Genomic DNA, 17,232 nt, shown 5'->3' with positions numbered 1-17,232 from the left:
ATGGAAGCCTCCTCTCCTTGCCTCAATGACGGAGCTGCAAGGTTGTAATGATCATTGTAGAGGCCAAAATCATTCTTGTGAAGGTGCTTCCGCCCCACCCTCCCATATCCCCTGATGACCCTCACCACTCTGAGCCTTCCTTCTTGTGGAAACCACTGCAGCTTTTCGAGAGCAGTTCCATTTTGAGGTGCCGTTGTGCTCACCTACTGCCTCAGTGGCAATCAACTCTCCCCGTGAGGCTGGTGGCCAAGCAGTGCTGCGGGCCCACCCATTGGCCTCCTGCGAACCTGTTCCATCCACCATCCTTAACTGGGCCAAAGAGCAGCCGCCTTATGTTAAGGTTACGCCGGTGAATGGTCCCAAATTCAGTTTTCCAATGCCCCACCGGAAAATTTCAGCCCAGAGACTTGAGCATTTAAATGATGTGTAGCATACTTATTGTATTCTGAGTGACATCATAATTTCACAAAGGTATTATTTAAGAACTTAGCTTCTTCAAAGGAATGATTGGTAAAGCCAGCTGATAAATGAACCACACAGGTCAAAAGGTCCCATGTTCAATAACGGGAGGTTGAAAGGGAAATTAGTTCATCACAGTGCCTGCATGAGGGAGAGAGGGGGGAGAATTTAAACTCTCCAAAGTGGATGGTTTTGGAGGTCAGATGGGCGGTAAAAATTTCAAATCCAATCCACCCACTTCATATTCTACTGGAGGCGGGATGGAGGCTGTGTGGGGGGAGGAGACGGGTCCCTCATGTAAGATTTTTCTCAGTTCCAGCTTTAAAACTAGCTGGCTGGATTTTCCAAGCTGAGAAAACCCAGCAACTAAAGGGTGGTGAGAACCTCTGGATGGAACAGATGAGTGGCTAAACAGCATAGATTGTGGGCCAACAGGTGGAGGAGTGCTTACCTCCCTCCACACCCCATCCCAGGAGCCAAACAAATCGTTAACCCTCTGCAGTGATCAGATTTTCCAGCAACATGATTTTATGCTCTCTTGGTCTTCTCTATGAGCCCCATGCCCTCCCAAATTCCCTAAATCCTTAAAAGGCCTTCTGCCATCTTAGCTCCTCTGTCTCTCTGACCCTCTCCGCATTTCTCTCCTCCCCCCCTTGATGTCTCTGACCCCTTCCAAAATATTATTCCCTCCTGTCCCAATCTCTCCAGTATAACTGAATTCTCTTGTGGCCATTTATGTATGAATATAAGCAAACCAGAATAAACCAGTTTCAGTTGAGCATTAGTACTCCATGTGTAAGCAGCAGTGCTTTAGTCCTGCAATGATACCACAGACTGGTGATGAGAATAGAACTATGGATTCCCTACTGAATAAACGTAATCAGAGAAGCTTCTAATAAACCAACAGAGAAACTGGTTTTTGTTTGCTGAGGAATATGCTTAAAAATCTAGAGCGAAAAGGCTGCTGTACACTTGGGTCGACTGACATTTGAAGGTGGCTGCATCAACAGGTATTATTGGGTGTCTGGGAGAGAACAGCTGTGACCAAGTGCCTTTCTGTGCATATGCAAAGCGGCTTGAGATGGTTTTCGCTACTAATAATCTCCTCGAGAACCTTGACAATCCAACTGTTAATCAGGCAGTAACAGGGCAATCTTTTTGGTGGAAACAGACCCAGAAGTTTATGAAATTGCTGAAGAATTTGCTCGATTCTGCTAAGCCTGCAGAATGGCTGCTGTTGCTTGAGCAGAAACACAGTCCCAGGCAATTGGAGATTGCTGAAAGCCATCGATTTGGAAGAAGGAATCAATCACCCAGTGAGGACATTGGAGACTTTATTGTGGCTTTGAAAAAGCTGTCCATTCTATGTAATTCTGGAGAATTTCAAGAGAAAGCATTGCAGGAAAGATTTGTGTATGATTTTAAAAAGTGAAGACATTCGAAGTTACTGACATTGCCAAAATTATCTTCCAATTTAGCTTGCCAAACAGTATTGGCTATGGACGTAGCGGAACATGACTCAAGAGAAGTCAGTTAACAACTCCCAATCATCTGCTAAAGAAAATAAGCTGCTCCTAAATAAGGTAAAGGCCCCAATGACAGCAGGGAGTAGTAGCAGACTTATTAAAATGTCCTGTTACTGGCGCTTAGGCCAACATTGGGCACGGAATTGCCCTTTTCTGAAGACGGAGTGCTACAGCTGTACGAAGAAGGGTCATCTTGCCAAAACATATCAAAATAATGTCAATGGACAAAACACTGGCTGAAGGAAATGGCAGACACTGCATTATAACAGATGTGTTGAGTATAGGGCTAACGGGAGGACCTTGAATAGTGTGGAGGAGCAGAGGGATCTAGGTGTATGTGTGCATAGATCCCTGAAAGTTGGGAATCAAGTAGATAAGGTTGTTAAGAAGGCATATGGTGTCTTGGCGTTTATTGGTAGGGGGATTGAATTTAGGAGTCGTAGCGTTATGTTGCAACTGTACACAACTCTGGTGCGGCCGCACTTGGAGTACTGTGTGCAGTTCTGGTCCCCACATTACAGGAAGGATGTGGAGGCTTTGGAGAGGGTGCAGAGGAGGTTTACCAGGATGTTGCCTGGTATGGAGGGGAGATTCTATGAGGAGAGGCTGAGGGATTTGGGATTGTTTTCGCTGGAAAGGCGGCGGCTAAGAGGGGATCTTATTGAAACATATAAGATGATTAGAGGTTTAGATAGGGTGGATAGTGATAGCCTTTTTCCTCTGATGGAGAAATCCAGCACGAGGGGGCATGGCTTTAAATTGAGGGGGGGTAGTTATAGAACCGATGTCAGGGGTAGGTTCTTTACCCAGAGGGTGGTGAGGGATTGGAATGCCCTGCCAGCATCAGTAGTAAATGCGCCTAGTTTGGGGGCGTTTAAGAGATCCGTAGATAGGTTCATGGACGAAAAGAAATTGGTTTAGGTTGGAGGGTCACAGTTTTTTTTTTTAACTGGTCGGTGCAACATCGTGGGCCGAAGGGCCTGTTCTGCGCTGTAATGTTCTATGTTCTATGTTCTATGTTCTATTATAGTTGTTCAGTCAGTTGAGACCTGTACGATTCAAAGCACAAGCTGTCCAGTGGAAATTCGCTGGGAATAGTAATACAAGGAGTGTTGGATGGAGCTCCAGTGAACATGGAGGTTGACAATGGGGCAGTTAGCATAATTCCTGTATTACTGCAACATGAAAAATTGAGTCAACTGCACCTGAAGAAATCACGCAGAGAATGGTGGAGGAGAGAAAATGTCCATGATGGGCAGTGTGCCAGTCCCAGTCACATACAAGGAGCAACGTGCAAAATCACCCATCATTGTTGTGAAGGGTGAAAAACCGGCCTTGTTAGGAAGTAACTACCGAACAATGATTAAGTCAAATTGGAACAGATTTTTTTCAAGTAGAAGCAAAACTCACAACACAAAACGATGTGATTGCTGGGTACCCTCAGGTGTTTAGTGAAACCGACAAACCGATTCAAGGATATAAGGCCAGCTTACAGGTTCAGAGGAAGCCGAGACCAATTTACTGCAGACCTCATCTGGTAACCTATGCATTAAGGGAGAAAGTAGAACAAGAATTGAAACCACTTGAGACCGAGAACATTATCTCTAAAGTAGAACAGAGTAATAGGGCTAGTCTCGTAGTGGAAGTACCAAAGTCAGATAGTTGTAGAAGAATATGTCGGGATCATTAGGTAACTTCAGTATTGCTGAAAAAAAAACTTTTTGTTGAAGCTTTTCATCTTGCACTCTTCAAGACATTCGCAAGAGTACAATGTAAGGGATTCAACACTTGCCAACTAATCAGCACTCTCTTCTCATATAATATAACTTTGATTTTTCTTGCATTATATTCTTGCAAATGTCCTAATAACTGTAAGATAAAAAGCTTTAACAAAAAAATCTTTTTTTCAGCAATGCTCAAGATCTGTACCAAATGACTATATGCAAGGTAAATCAGGTACTGAAATGTATCCCACCCAATATTTTGCCAAACTTGGTGTGTTCACGATGTTGTCAGAAGGCCAGATTTTTTCAAAATTAGATCTGACAAATGCCTTTCTTCAACTTAAGTTAGGCAATGAATCTAAATCATATTTGACAATGAATACACATATGTGTCTTTTTCATTGGAGCCATTTGCCGTTTGGAGCTTCTTCAGTTCCTGAAATTTTTCAAGGGGTAATGAACCAAACTTTGTGAGGAATTCAGGGAGTGGCATGCTGCTTGGATGACGTACTCATTTCAGCTCCAGCCAGGCAGACCTGAAGAAGTGACAGGCTGAATAAGGTGCTCAAATGTTTGCAGAAGCATGGAGTTCAGAAGAAAAGCGCACACTGTTTCAAAACTTGGTAGAATATTTGGTCACAGGGTAGACAAAGATGAGTTACATCCAACCGAGAGTAAGATTCAAGCGATAGAAAATGCCCCACACTCTTAGCATTAGTGAGCAAAATTTATGCTCAGATAGAATGTGAACCTGAAAACATCTTTGGTTTTTGGAGTAAGAAGATTTCATAAATACTTTCATGGTGGTAGTTTCATAATCAAAACTTAGTATAAGTGACGGCTATTTTGAATTCAAAATCTCCAGTACCCACTTTAGTTGCAGCCCAAATGCAGAGATGGCTTTGTCTGCTTATCAGTACAATAGACAATCAGAAGATCATTCTAATGCCCATGCAAAGTCTAGATTACCGACACCATCAGAGGTACAGCCAAACAGTCATACTTCGCTTTTCACAGGTAGACAAGTTGCCACTCACAGTAGATAGCATTGGCAGGACAACTCATAGGAACCCTATATTGACAAGGGTGTATGACTCTCTCGCAAACCGGTGGCCAACACAGATAATGGGTTTAGAAATCAGGCCATTTCTTTTGTATAAGAGTGTGTCAGTAGACAAATGGTCCATCCAGAGCTGTAATTCCTGAATGATACAGATCACAGTTTCAATGCAATCTTCATGATCAATACTTAGGGATGACCTTGAAAAAAAATCTAGTGAGAAGGGTTAGATAAGGACAAAGAAGACACGTGAAGCAGTGTGAAGGAGGTCAACTAGTAGAAAAGAAGCTGCCATTGAACCTTTGAAACTATGGAAATATGTAGCTAGAGTGTCACAGAGGCTACAGATAGACTTTGCTGAATTTGAAGGGCATCAGCTATTCATTGAGACAGATAGCCATTCAAAGTGGGTTGAGGAGTTTCCAATGAGTTGAATAACAATTACAAAAGCTCTCAATATTTTTTGCTTAGTTTGTTTGCAGCTTATGGGTTCCCAGAGGAAATTGTGTCCCACAGCGGAGTTCAGATTTGTTCAGAAGAGTTTGTAAATTTCATGAGAATGAACAGGATGAAACACACTAGAGTTCCACTGTAACATCCTATTTCAAGTGGAGTAGCAGAGCACACAGTACAAATTATTAAGCATGCTCTTATTAAACAAATTTTAGATACAAATTGGGAGAAATACTAGTGAATCTCAGCTGACTTTTTTTTTTGTTTATCATAATACACCTCCCACTGACACTGGCTGGTTGAATTGGTTGTCAAAAGATAGCCTAGAGTTAGGATTTCATTGCTGAAGCCACATTTAGCACAGTCAGTTGAAGGAATAGTATCCGCGGCTTCCATAAAACTAAAATTGTGGCAAGGTATGAAACGGGCTTACAATTCATTATCACCCATTTACCACAAGCACAGAAAGTCAAGAGCCACCTGCTTGACTCTGGGATTGTTGAACCAAATTAGTGATTCTGTTCCCAAAGCACTGATGTGCAAAAACTCATTACCACCAAAACAAATGAGTTGAAATCATTAAATCAGATCCAGAGAGCTTGAAGGGAGAGAGAAAATGATTGACTTTAGAAGGTATTTCATGATAGGAATAGAGTGATGGAAAGATGTCTGAACTAGTAGGTTAGAGCGAGTGAATAGCATCCTAAGTTGAAGTGGCTACCTGGAAGAGTCATGAAAATATCTGGGTCTCGCACATATTTTATCAAGGTGTTTTGGTGGCAGAAAGGTTAGGTTTGTACATGCAGACTATGTTATACTTTCAGCGGTTCATGAAGAAAGAAGATGGGAAGAATCAAATGTGTAGGTTCAATTGAGGCATTCAAGAGGGTGTTTAATTATTATTTGAATGGAAATAGAGTGAGAGGAGGCAGGTTCAAAACTGAGATGAGGAGAAACTACTTAGCTCAGAGGGTTGTGAATCTGTGGAACTCACTGCCCCAGTGCAGAGGAAACAGAATCAATCAACAGATTTAACAAAAATACAGTTATGTTTCTGATGAAAAACGGGAGCAGGCAAGAAAGTGGAATTGAGGCCAGGATGAGATCAGCCATGATCATGTTAAATGGCAGAATGGACTTGGAGGGCTGAATTGCCTACTCCCGCTCCTAATTCCTATGTTCCAATGAAACAATGTGCAGGGTGACGGGAACAAAGCAGGAGAATGGCACTAAGTCGTAATGCTCATTCGAAGAGCCGGTGCAGGCACAATGGGCCAAATGTCCTCCTTCTGCATGGTAATAATTCTGTGACTCTGTGAATTAAATGGTTGGGATGTGAGTTCCAATAGCTATTCCAACACAGGCTGTGCTGGAACCTAGTTCAAATCTGAGTCAGAGTCAGGCTGACATATCTAATGAAGTAGAAAACTAAATTGAGGACAAAATTCAGTATTTGTTGAACAGAACCTATCGCAGACTCAGAACAAAATGGAACAAGGTCCCAAATCCAAGGTTCCCCAAGTTTTAAAACTTTGAGTCAAGAAAGGAGGTATCCTGTTTGGAATAGGAAATCAGTGGTTAAGTTGGGTATGTAAATAAATGAAAAACACAAAAGGAACGGAAATTGTATGGAATCTGAACTCTTTGTAACTTTTTCATTCAGGAGGGAAGAGTTTAACTGCACTCTCTTGTGGGCATCGTGTATCTGTGTATAAAAGCAAACCAGAATAAAATAGTTTCAGTTGGAAATTGAAACTCCATGTGTGAGCAGCAGTGTTGTTGTCCTGCAAAGATATCACATCAAGACATCTGCAATTGTCTCCTCACGCCACCCCCACACCTCCCCAAACTCCTGACCAGCAGCTGACACACCGACCAAACATCCATCCTCGCAATCTGGCAGGCTGTTGCTTGGAGACAGATCTCTAAAATGGTAAACTGGTCTTGCCAAAATGCAGGAAGTATGTCCTTCTGGGTTTCCTGATCTTAAAAACAGATCTCCAGTACCCACTTTAATTGCAGCCTGAGTATAGTCATACACCTTCCACTTCTAAATACAGGGGTCCGTGTATGTGCATGTGCAGGAGGGGGAACAAGAGAGGAAGTGTGTGTTCAACTGGGAGTGTCGAAGAGGATTTAAACAAACAAAGTCAATATTTTTCTCTCTCCCTTAATTCTCTGTGGATCTGATTCACTGATTTCAACTCTTTTTTTTGGTGGTAATTAGTTTTTGCACATCAATGCTTGGGAAATGGAATCACTAATTTGGTTCAACAATCTCAGAGTCAAGCAGTTAATCCTGACTTTATGTGATTGTGGAAAATGGGTGATAACAAGTCGTAAGCCCATTTCATAACTTGCCCCAATTTTAGTTTCATGGAAATCAATGGATATTTGCAATATAAAACCACCTTATCGAAGCTTTCAAAGTGAATATTTACCTCCAAGTACTTCCAGTGCAGCTACAGCATAGATCACAGTTAGAAATTAAAGTCCATGTATGTTTATTCTATCAAGTACACAACTTTTCCCCAACCCACAACATCACCTGGTTATCTCCATCTTTAAAGAACCATGGACAGATACAGTGAGCCCATCATGCTTATGCTGGCTCTCTGAATCACTACCAATCATTCCCATTCTCCTGCTCTTTCCTCATCGCCCTGAAAATGTTTCCCTTTCGAATATAAATCCAATTCAGATTTCTTTCTCTCCATCCTCCAAAAGTATGGCCTTGGGTTCATTCTGTTTCTAAGCCATGTTAGAACTTTCCTGAGAGCACTTCACACTGGTGGCCACACTGAAATTATATTCCATTCCCCAGTACTGACATTCCTGACCATGATAAGCATGCAAATAATTAAAGCTTGATTTAATCATGAATCACTCAACACGGATAAGCGAGGCTACATGAGTGTCTGTATCTGTCAGGATGTGAATAAAATTAATCCAAAAATCCTAACTGTCACTTTTGTACTAATATAAGAAATGACAGATGCGCAGACGTGATTCATTTTCCAAACTCGTTGTGGGACTTCAGGTAATGTTTGCTCCCTACTTGATGACACCCAAACCCTATAATAAGCCTGCTCCCTTGTGATTATTCTGCAAAACCCATCACTTCGCATGTCTCTTCACTGCATGAGGTGGTTCTTATCGAAGTGCACAAATAGGGCAAAATAGGCTGCTGTGGGGGTACGCGGGCTTAAACTGGCACCGGTTGCGGGCATGCATTTATCAGATGACATACATTCCATTTTGGTTTTACCCAAAGCTGTGAGTTTCACCTGAGCCACCAGTGCAGTGTCATGTTCATTTCAGAGGGGCGCAACCAACATCCATTCAGGTGGAGAGAGACGTGTGACGGTTAAACAATAAATAAAAAGATAAATCAGAATTGCCTACTCAATTGTTTTTTCATAGAAAGCCTTTGCTTAATTTCTCTTGTGTATTTTAAGGCAGGAAAAGTATTTTTTTTAGATAGATTTAATCTGAAATGTAAATTATTTTTAGTACTATTTACAATACAATCATATCGATCACATGGGTTAATATATGGATATTCGTAATAAAGAATCAATACCGACTCAGTCAGTGCTTTCCTACAAGAAAACACCTGGCAATGTTGGAACACTTTGGGGTGCTCTGAGCGAGGATTGGAAACCGGGTGTGCTACTTGAAGTAGTTTAATCCCGCCACCAGCAGGAACTTTTCCAGGAACAGTTCAGAGTCAAGGACGGCAATGTGAGCTGCCCTTCCAATCAGCGCATTGGCAGTGTTTGGCAGTGCGTGGAAAATATCGTAGCGGAACAGAGTGCAGTCCTCGGTCTCTGTCACTGGCTGAAGAAGATTGTTGATCATTTCAGTGTAGACACAACCTGTCCCAGGGGGAAAACAAAGAAACATTAGAAAAAGAAGCAGGTAATATTCACAGCAGAAGGGAACAATTCCAATTTCTATGCTTATTTGGTGGTACATAACTTGAATTTGGCTAAAAAGAGATATGTTGCTGAAGTTTTTCATCTTGCACTCATCAGGACAAACACAAGAATGAGAAATTTCAAACAATCATGACAAGGTAAGAAAAGAAAACAGGATAAGATGCTGATTGATTGGCAGGTGGATTCTGATTAACTGAGGCACGACATGGAGAAAGTAACAGGAAACTATAGGCTCCCCAAGCCTTTGGGTAACTCAAAGAAGGTGCAAAGCTTGAACATAGTCCTTTTGTTTGCAGGGAACAGGTTCTTTCATATGAATGAATGTATGTCGCTTCTAACAAGCCTGTCGCTTCTAACAAGCCTGTCACTTCTGACAAGCCTAAATAAGCCATGTTACAAGCTTGACTGATCATCTTAACTCGCAAATGTCGTTATTAGTGTACTTGGGTTTGACCAGAAAGTGTTGCCCGATCATGGAATCAGAGCTGGCTGAAGTGAATTGGAAAATTACGCTAAGGGAGAGGTCAACAGGAATGCATTGGCAAATATCTAAGTGGAGATTTCAGAGTGTATCAAACGGATACAGTCCAAAGAGTAAAAGAAAAGTCCGAGGGACAAACATACCAGGTGGGATTTTCAAGCTGTTCTTGCTGACGGTGAGCCTATGCCATGGATTCCCTAGTGGCAGATGGTGTGAACAATGGGAAGCCCCATTGACAGCGGTGGGACCGGAAGATCCCAAAGGCCTATGCCACCACAAAGCACACTGCTGGAATTGGGCGGGTGGGGGGTGGGGAGGAAGGGTGGAAAATTCCACTACCATTGTGGTTAGCTCAAAAAGTTAGAGATAGTGTCAAACTAAAGAAAAAACATACAATCATGTAAAGACAGTTGGAAGGTCAGAAGATTGAACAGCATGTAAGGAACAGCAAAGGATGTCGAAAAGATTAATAGGGAAGAAAATATTGGAGAAAGCTAGCCTGAAGTATAAAAACAGACAGTTTCTATAAGTATTTTTTTTTAAAACAAGTAAACAAAGTAAGTGTTGGTCTGATAGAAAGTAAATCTGAAATATTGATAATGGAAAACAAAATGATGGATTGAACAAGTATTTTGTATCAGACTTCACAATACAGGATACAAATAAATTCCTGGATGCATTTCTGAATCAGGAAATGGAAGTTAGGGAGATACTCAGGAAAATTAAAATTTCCAGAGAAGTGATACTGAGTAAATTGTTGGAGCTGTGGACTGACAAGTGCCCAGGCCTAATGGACTTCATCCTGTAGTCTTAAAAGAAGCGGCTAGTGAGATAGTTGATACTTTGGTTTTAATTTTGGATTCAGGGAAGATTGGAAGATAGCAAATTAGTCAAAAAGAGAGGCAGACAGAAAGTAGGAAACTATAGGCCAGTTAGTTTGACATCGCTCATAGGAAAATGTGAGAAGCCATTATTAAATAGATTATAGCAGGACATTTGGATAAGTTCAAGGTAATCAAATAGAGTCAACCGTGGCTTTGTGAAAGTGGATAAAAAGAAACTGACGGTTGATTTTGATTTATTATTGTCACACGTATTAACATACAGTGAAAAGTATTGTTTCTTGCGCACTATACAGACAAAGCACACCGTTCATAGATAAGGAAATGCTACCCACACACATCACTGTCCCCCTTATCCAACCCCCACTACCCACACACATCACTGTCCCCCTTATCCACCCCCCCACTACCCACACACATCACTGTCCCCCTTATCCACACCCCCTGCTACCCAGACCAATCGCCACCCCTGCCCCCATTCCCCCGTACCAATCGCCCGCAGAGTGGCAGCGGACCCCCCTGCCCCCCCACCAGAGATCCATTTGCCCCCCCCCACCAGAGATCAATCTGCCCCCCTACCAGAGATCCATCCCCCCCACCACCAGAGATCCAACTGCCCCCCCACCAGTGAGCGATTGGGCCTCCCATCCCCCCCTCCGAGATACATACGACCCGCCTCCCTCCTCCCCCCCCCACCATACAACGATCTGGCCTCACTCCCCCCCTCCCCGACAACGAACTGGCCTCACTCCCTCCCCCCCCCCCGACAACAAACTGGCCTCACTCCCCCCCCCGCAACAACGAACTGGCCTCACTCCCCCCCTCTCCACCCCCCCCCCCAGAGTATGGTCTGGCCTCACTCCCCCTCTCCTCCAGAGGAACATCTGACCCGCCTCCTCCTCCCTCCCCACCAGGCAACGATCAGCCCTCCCCCCCCACCACCAGACAACGATCAGCCCTCCCCCCCACCACCAGAAAACGATCGGCCCTTCCCCCCCAACACCAGACAATGTTCGGCCCTCTCGCCCCCACTCCCCCAGAGATACATCTGACCCGCCTCCTCCTCCTCTCCCCCTAACCAGATCGTTATCCGACCTCACTCCCCTCCTCCCCCGACAACCAGAGAATGATCTGACCCGCCTCCCTCCTCCCCCCCCACCACTGATCTGAGTCAGAGAGCCGTTGGAAACACTGAACGTGCTCTTCAGAAGCTGGAGCGTCCGATTCAGACTTTTATTTTGCAGGTCCATTATGGCGCGGTTCCGGATTGGAAAACGTGGTGGTAAAGGGGGAAATGCTGATAAAGTTGGGCGGGCAGTTCATTAATTCAATTTAAATGCATGCAAATTCATTTAAATCGCCATTGCGCCCGTTTTGGGCACGAAGCGGATCGCCGCCATTCCCGGGTTTCGGTAAAGTGGCGATCTGCGCGGACGCGGGTGCGGATCGCGATAATGGCCTCTCACTCGACTTTACCACGTTTTTGCGTGCCATTTAGAGATGCAAGGACTGATTAGGGACAGTCAGCATGGCTTTGTGAGTGGAAAATCATGTCTCACAAATTTGAGTTTTTTGAAGGGGTCACCAAGAAGGTACATGAGGACAGTTGATGTCGTCTACATGGACTTTAGCAAGGCCTTTGACAAGGTACCACATGGTAGGTTATTGCATAAGGTTAAATCTCATGGGACCCAGGGTGAGGTAACTAAATGGATACAAAATTGGCTTGATGACAGAAGCCAGAGGGTTGTAGAGGGTTGTTTTTCAAACTGGAGGCCTGTGACCAGCGGTGTGCCTCAGGGATCAGTGCTAGGTCCACTGTTATTTGTCATTTATATTAATGATTTGGATGAGAACATAGGAGGCATGGTTAGTAAGTTTGCAGATGACACCAAGATTAGTGTCATAGTGGACAGTGAAGAGAGTTATCTTGGATTGCAAAGGGATCTTGATCAATTGGGGCAGTGGGCTGATGAATGGCAGATGGAGTTTAATTTAGATAGATGTGAGGTGATGCATTTTGGTAGTTTGAACCAGGCATGACTTACTCAGTTAATGGTAAGACCTTGTGGAGTTATAGAACAAAGAGATCTGGGGATACATGTTCATAGCTCCTTGAAAGTGGAATCACAGGTGGACAGAGTGGTGAAGAAGGCATTCAGCATGCTTGGTTTCATTGGTCAGAACATTGGATACAGGAGTTGAGATGTCTTGTTGAAGTTGTACAGGACATTAGTAAGGCCACACTTGGAATACTGTGTACAGTTCTGGTCATCCTATTATAGAAAGAATATTATTAAACTAGAAAGAATGCAGAAAAGATTTACTAGGATGCTACCGGGACTTGATGGTTTGAGTTATAAGGAGAGGCTGGATAAACTGGGACTTTTTTCTCTGGAGCGTAGGAGGCTGAGGGGTGATCTTATAGAGGTCTATAAAATAATGAGGGGCATAGATCAGCTAGATAGTCAATATCTTTACCCAAAGGTAGGGGAGTTTAAAACTGGAGGGCATAGGTTTAAGGTGAGAGGGGAGAGATACAAAAGTGTCCAGAGGGGCAATTTTTTCACACAGAGGGTGGTGAGTGCCTGGAACAAGCTGCCAGAGCTAGTAGTAGAGGCGGGTACAATTTTGTCTTTTAAAAAGCATTTAGACAGTTACATGGGTAAAATGGGTAGAGAGGGATATGGGCCAAATGTGGGCAATTGGGACTAGCTTCTGGGTTTAAAAAAAAGGATGGCATGGACTGAAGGGCCTGTTTCCATGCTGTAAACCTCTATGACTCTGTCACTCTATGTTTTCAAAGAGTAATATTCCAAAATGATCAAAATCAACTGACTGGATCAAGTTTACAAAGGCTGAGAAAGCAAAGGAGCATCAGAAAAAAGGAAATGCTAGACATAAAACTACCAAGTTTCATCTAGTTCATCTTCTACTGTGCTGATATTTTGCTTGATGAATTAATGGAGTGGTCTTCAGCACTAAATGATTCTATGATTCTTCTAAAATTCTGTGAGTGATCATAGTATTTAATTATCAATTAGTCTACAACAGACTCAGACACAACATAAGTAAAACTTCAATGATAGTGAGCTTTGACGACAGAAGGCCCAAAATCTCATGCTCATTTAGAACATGCTGCACCATGCTTCAAAATTATTCGTAGAATAGAATCATAGAATCCCTACATTCAGCCCATCAAGCCTGCACTGACAACAGTCCCACCCAGGCCCTATTCCCATAACTCCACACATTTACCCTGCTATTCCCCCTGACACTAGGGTCAATTTAGCATGGCCAATCAACCTAACCCGCACATCTCTGGACTGTGGGAGGAAGCCGGAGCACCCGGAGGAAACTCACACAGACACAGGGAGAACTTGCAAACTCCACACAGACAGTGACCGAGGCCATAATTGAACCTGGGTCCCTGGCACTGTGAAGCAGCAGTGCTAACTACTGTGCCATTCACTGTGTCACCGCGCTGCCTATTCAGGTAGTGTCTTTTCTGAAAGAAGACAAAATTACATTTGAGTGGATTGATACTAACTTATTCCTTGGAAAGCTATTCCATAGCTTATCACTTGTGCACTGAATTAATGAACAGGATTTTGGCCTATGGGACCCCTGGAGCCTAGTAGATAAATGGAGGCTCCCTCCCAGTGGTAGAACAGGGCTGTGAGGGTGGGGTGCAATTGTGGGGGGGGGGGGGGGGGGGGGTGCCGTAGTGCAGAGAGGGAGAGTGCTCCAGGATCACTTTGGGGGTCCCCCTGCAGCCACATATTTACCTAGCTGCAGACATGGTCGTAGTGGTGGTCATTTTCATTCTAAGCATGTTAAAAGTGCTGACAAGGTACCTCAAGATGGAGGCTCCCTCGTTCCCTTTCCTGCAACAGCAGCTGCAGCTCCTTGAGCACCAGAGGGTCAACAGGAGCTTTGGAAACCTGCCTGTGCCCTCACTTGGGACAGCGAACATGTCCTCCGGCCACTCATTGGCCAATCTTCCGGGTGCTCCGATTACCTCCCACACTCCAAAGATGTGCAGGTTAGGTGGATTGGCCATGCTAAATTGCCCCTTAGTGGCAGGGGGATTATTCGGCTAGATATGTCGGGTTTTGGGGATAGAGCCTGGGTGGGACTGTTGTCTGTGCAGACTCGATGGACCTAATTGCCTCCTTCTGCATTGTAGGGATTCTATGACTCTAATCCAGATGAAGGTGATGATGCATTACTGCTCTTGATTCAGTGTGGGGTCAGTCAACACCCAGATTACAAACACTCTCGTCAGATCTTTAAACCATCATTCTCACAAAGTTAATTAATATCTCTGTGGTTTAGAGTTCAAGTTCCTGAATATATTTTTACCATTTAATAATTGTGAAATGTCCAGTTTAATTTTCCTGAAATGGTTGTTTGGCTGAGCCGCTTTGTTGCAGATTGGCTCTGCTGTTTCCCATGGGAATGTGTTGGATGTGGATTTTTCTCATTCAATTTCCCTCCCCAGCCAACAGTTATCAGTTACCGAGAAACCACAGGCCAAAGTATAGAGTAGAGGAAATCAGTAAACTTGATCCTGGGAATTGAAAAGCTTGACACAGGAGAAGTGTAAGTCTGTACTCGATGGAGTTTAGAAGGATGGGGGGTGGGGGGGGATTTCATTGCAACTTACAGAATACTGAAAGGCCTGGATAGAGTGGTTGTGGGGAAGATGTTACCATTAGTAGGAGAGACTAGGATCCGAGGGCACTGCCTCAGAATGAAGGGACAACCCTTTAGAACTGAGATGAGGAGGAATTTCTTCAGCCAGAGGGTGGTGAATCTATGGAATTCATTGCCACAGAAGGCTGTGGAGGCCAGTTCATTGAGCATATTTAAGACGGAAACAGGTTCTTGATTGGTAAGAAGATCTAAAGTTATGGGGAAAAAGAGGGAGAATGGAATTGAGAAACTTATCAGCCATGATTGAATGGTGGAGCAGACTTCATGGGCTGAATGGCTGAATTCTGCTCCTATATCTTATGGAACCGAGTAGGAGAGAAGGTAAGCTCAACCAGGTTATCTGATGCCAAACATGTTGTTTAAAACACAATGCATTGTGGAAGGAAGGGGGATAATTAGAATCATGAGACACAAAGCTTTGGTGTCCTGGCAATGATTTCGAGAGGAAATGGTGTCATGCTATTTGGAGCTTTAGTGAAACAAAGGAAGAAATGGATGAAAATGATCCTGGCCTATTATCTAAGGTGGCAATAGGGTTGGCATTGGGTAAGAGGTGACCATGATCTATTCTCAATGATCTTCCCTCTCTCAATCGGTCGTCTTTTACTCTTGTAATCTCGACTCAAGTCTAATTATTAATTCTTTCCTAATCTTTGCAATGCTTTTGCTGCCCTGAAACACACGTCCTGACCCTTCATGTAGGTTTCTCGCTGTTTAAAAAGATACAGTATTATCTTTAGGTACTTGAAGAAAGAAAATAATAAAATAAGCCATGAAGACAACATTTACCAGTCTGTCTGTCTTTCAATGCTGTCTTACACATTTCAATCCGGGCAGAATGAAAAGGAACATATCGATCCTGCGTCGATGCCACCAGCACGATATTCTTGAAGTACTGCAGACCTACATCAAAATAACAGATTGCAATTAGAAATGAGATCCAAATAAAACTTCTGATCTTCCGATTATTTTAACTTTCTGTTTTTGCCCATTCTTCTCGGAGTCTCCTGCTCCTGAGAGGGAAGGTGGTGACAGACTCCCATACCTCCATCAAAGCGACAAGAGGCTAATGGCACCCAATCAGAGACACAATTTCTTCAGCCCTACCCTCCACTCATCCAGTGGGATGAGCGAAGCACTAATGTAGATCAGGTCCTTCAAAGCAACTCAGCTGGAGCTGTTAACCTAGCAGAGTGGAATCTGAAAACTGGGTGCTTATACTCATTCATTTGATTTGTGGAAAACATGGGAAGTACAAGATGAAACAAGTCCAGTTTTTTTCGCTGGTTCTCCATCATGGGACTTCTTCCTCTGGAGTGTAGGAGGCTGAGGGGTGACCTTATAGAGGTCTATAAAATAATGAGGGGCATAGACAAGGTAGATAGTCAATATCTTTTCCCAAAGGTAGGGGAGTCTAAAACTAGATGGCATAGGTTTAAGGTGAGAGGGGAGAGATACAAAAGTGTCCAGAGGGGCATTTTCTTCACACAGGTGGTGAGTGTCTGGAACAAGTTGCCAGAGGTAGTAGTAGAGGCGGGTACAATTTTATCTTTTAAAAAGCATTTAGATAGTTACATGGGTACGATGGGTATAGAGGGATATGGGCCAAATGCGGGCAATTGGGATGAGCTTAAGGGTTTTTTAAAAAAAGTGTGGCGTGGACAAGTTGGGCCGAAGGGTCTGTTTCCATGCTGTAAACCTCTATGACATAATGCATGTGCAAATACTAAATTCCACCTATCCCATTACAGCGGATGGCTACAATTTCCCCTTCTAATTCCAACAGATATTTGTGATACTCAAAAAAAAGTCCAAATTCTCACTTGATATTGAACCTTACAGACCGGAATATCTCAAGTTTAATCATTACCTTTGCAGGGTTGCTTGGATAAGGACACACAAGAAGCTCATCACAATCCATCACAAAATACCCCGCTTGAGTTGTACCCCCTAAGTATTCATTTTCTCCACCACTGATACAGATGGGAGCTGTGTGTACTATGTACAAGATGTACCGCAACAACTCA

At 43.5% G+C, this 17,232-nt stretch overlaps 1 protein-coding gene across 1 annotated transcript in view; it reads right to left on the bottom strand.

The window, feature by feature from the left end:
- Nucleotides 1-8,700: 8,700 nt before the first annotated feature.
- fam135b (family with sequence similarity 135 member B) overlaps nt 8,701-17,232 on the bottom strand; it is a 411,827-nt gene continuing 403,295 nt past the window's right edge. Inside the window, exons 19-20 of the mRNA XM_078217023.1 lie at nt 15,995-16,108; nt 8,701-9,100 (exon numbers count right to left, since the gene is read on the bottom strand). Of these exons, the coding sequence (XP_078073149.1) occupies nt 8,895-9,100; nt 15,995-16,108 (320 nt within the window). The 3' untranslated portion in view covers nt 8,701-8,894. The remainder of the gene's footprint in view (nt 9,101-15,994; nt 16,109-17,232) is intronic.

The sequence above is a fragment of the Mustelus asterias genome, chromosome 7 (assembly GCF_964213995.1).
Source record: "Mustelus asterias chromosome 7, sMusAst1.hap1.1, whole genome shotgun sequence".
NCBI lineage: Eukaryota > Metazoa > Chordata > Chondrichthyes > Carcharhiniformes > Triakidae > Mustelus > Mustelus asterias.
The sequence above is the reverse complement of the archived record's forward strand: the minus strand, read 5'-3'. Positions and strand labels throughout refer to the sequence as shown.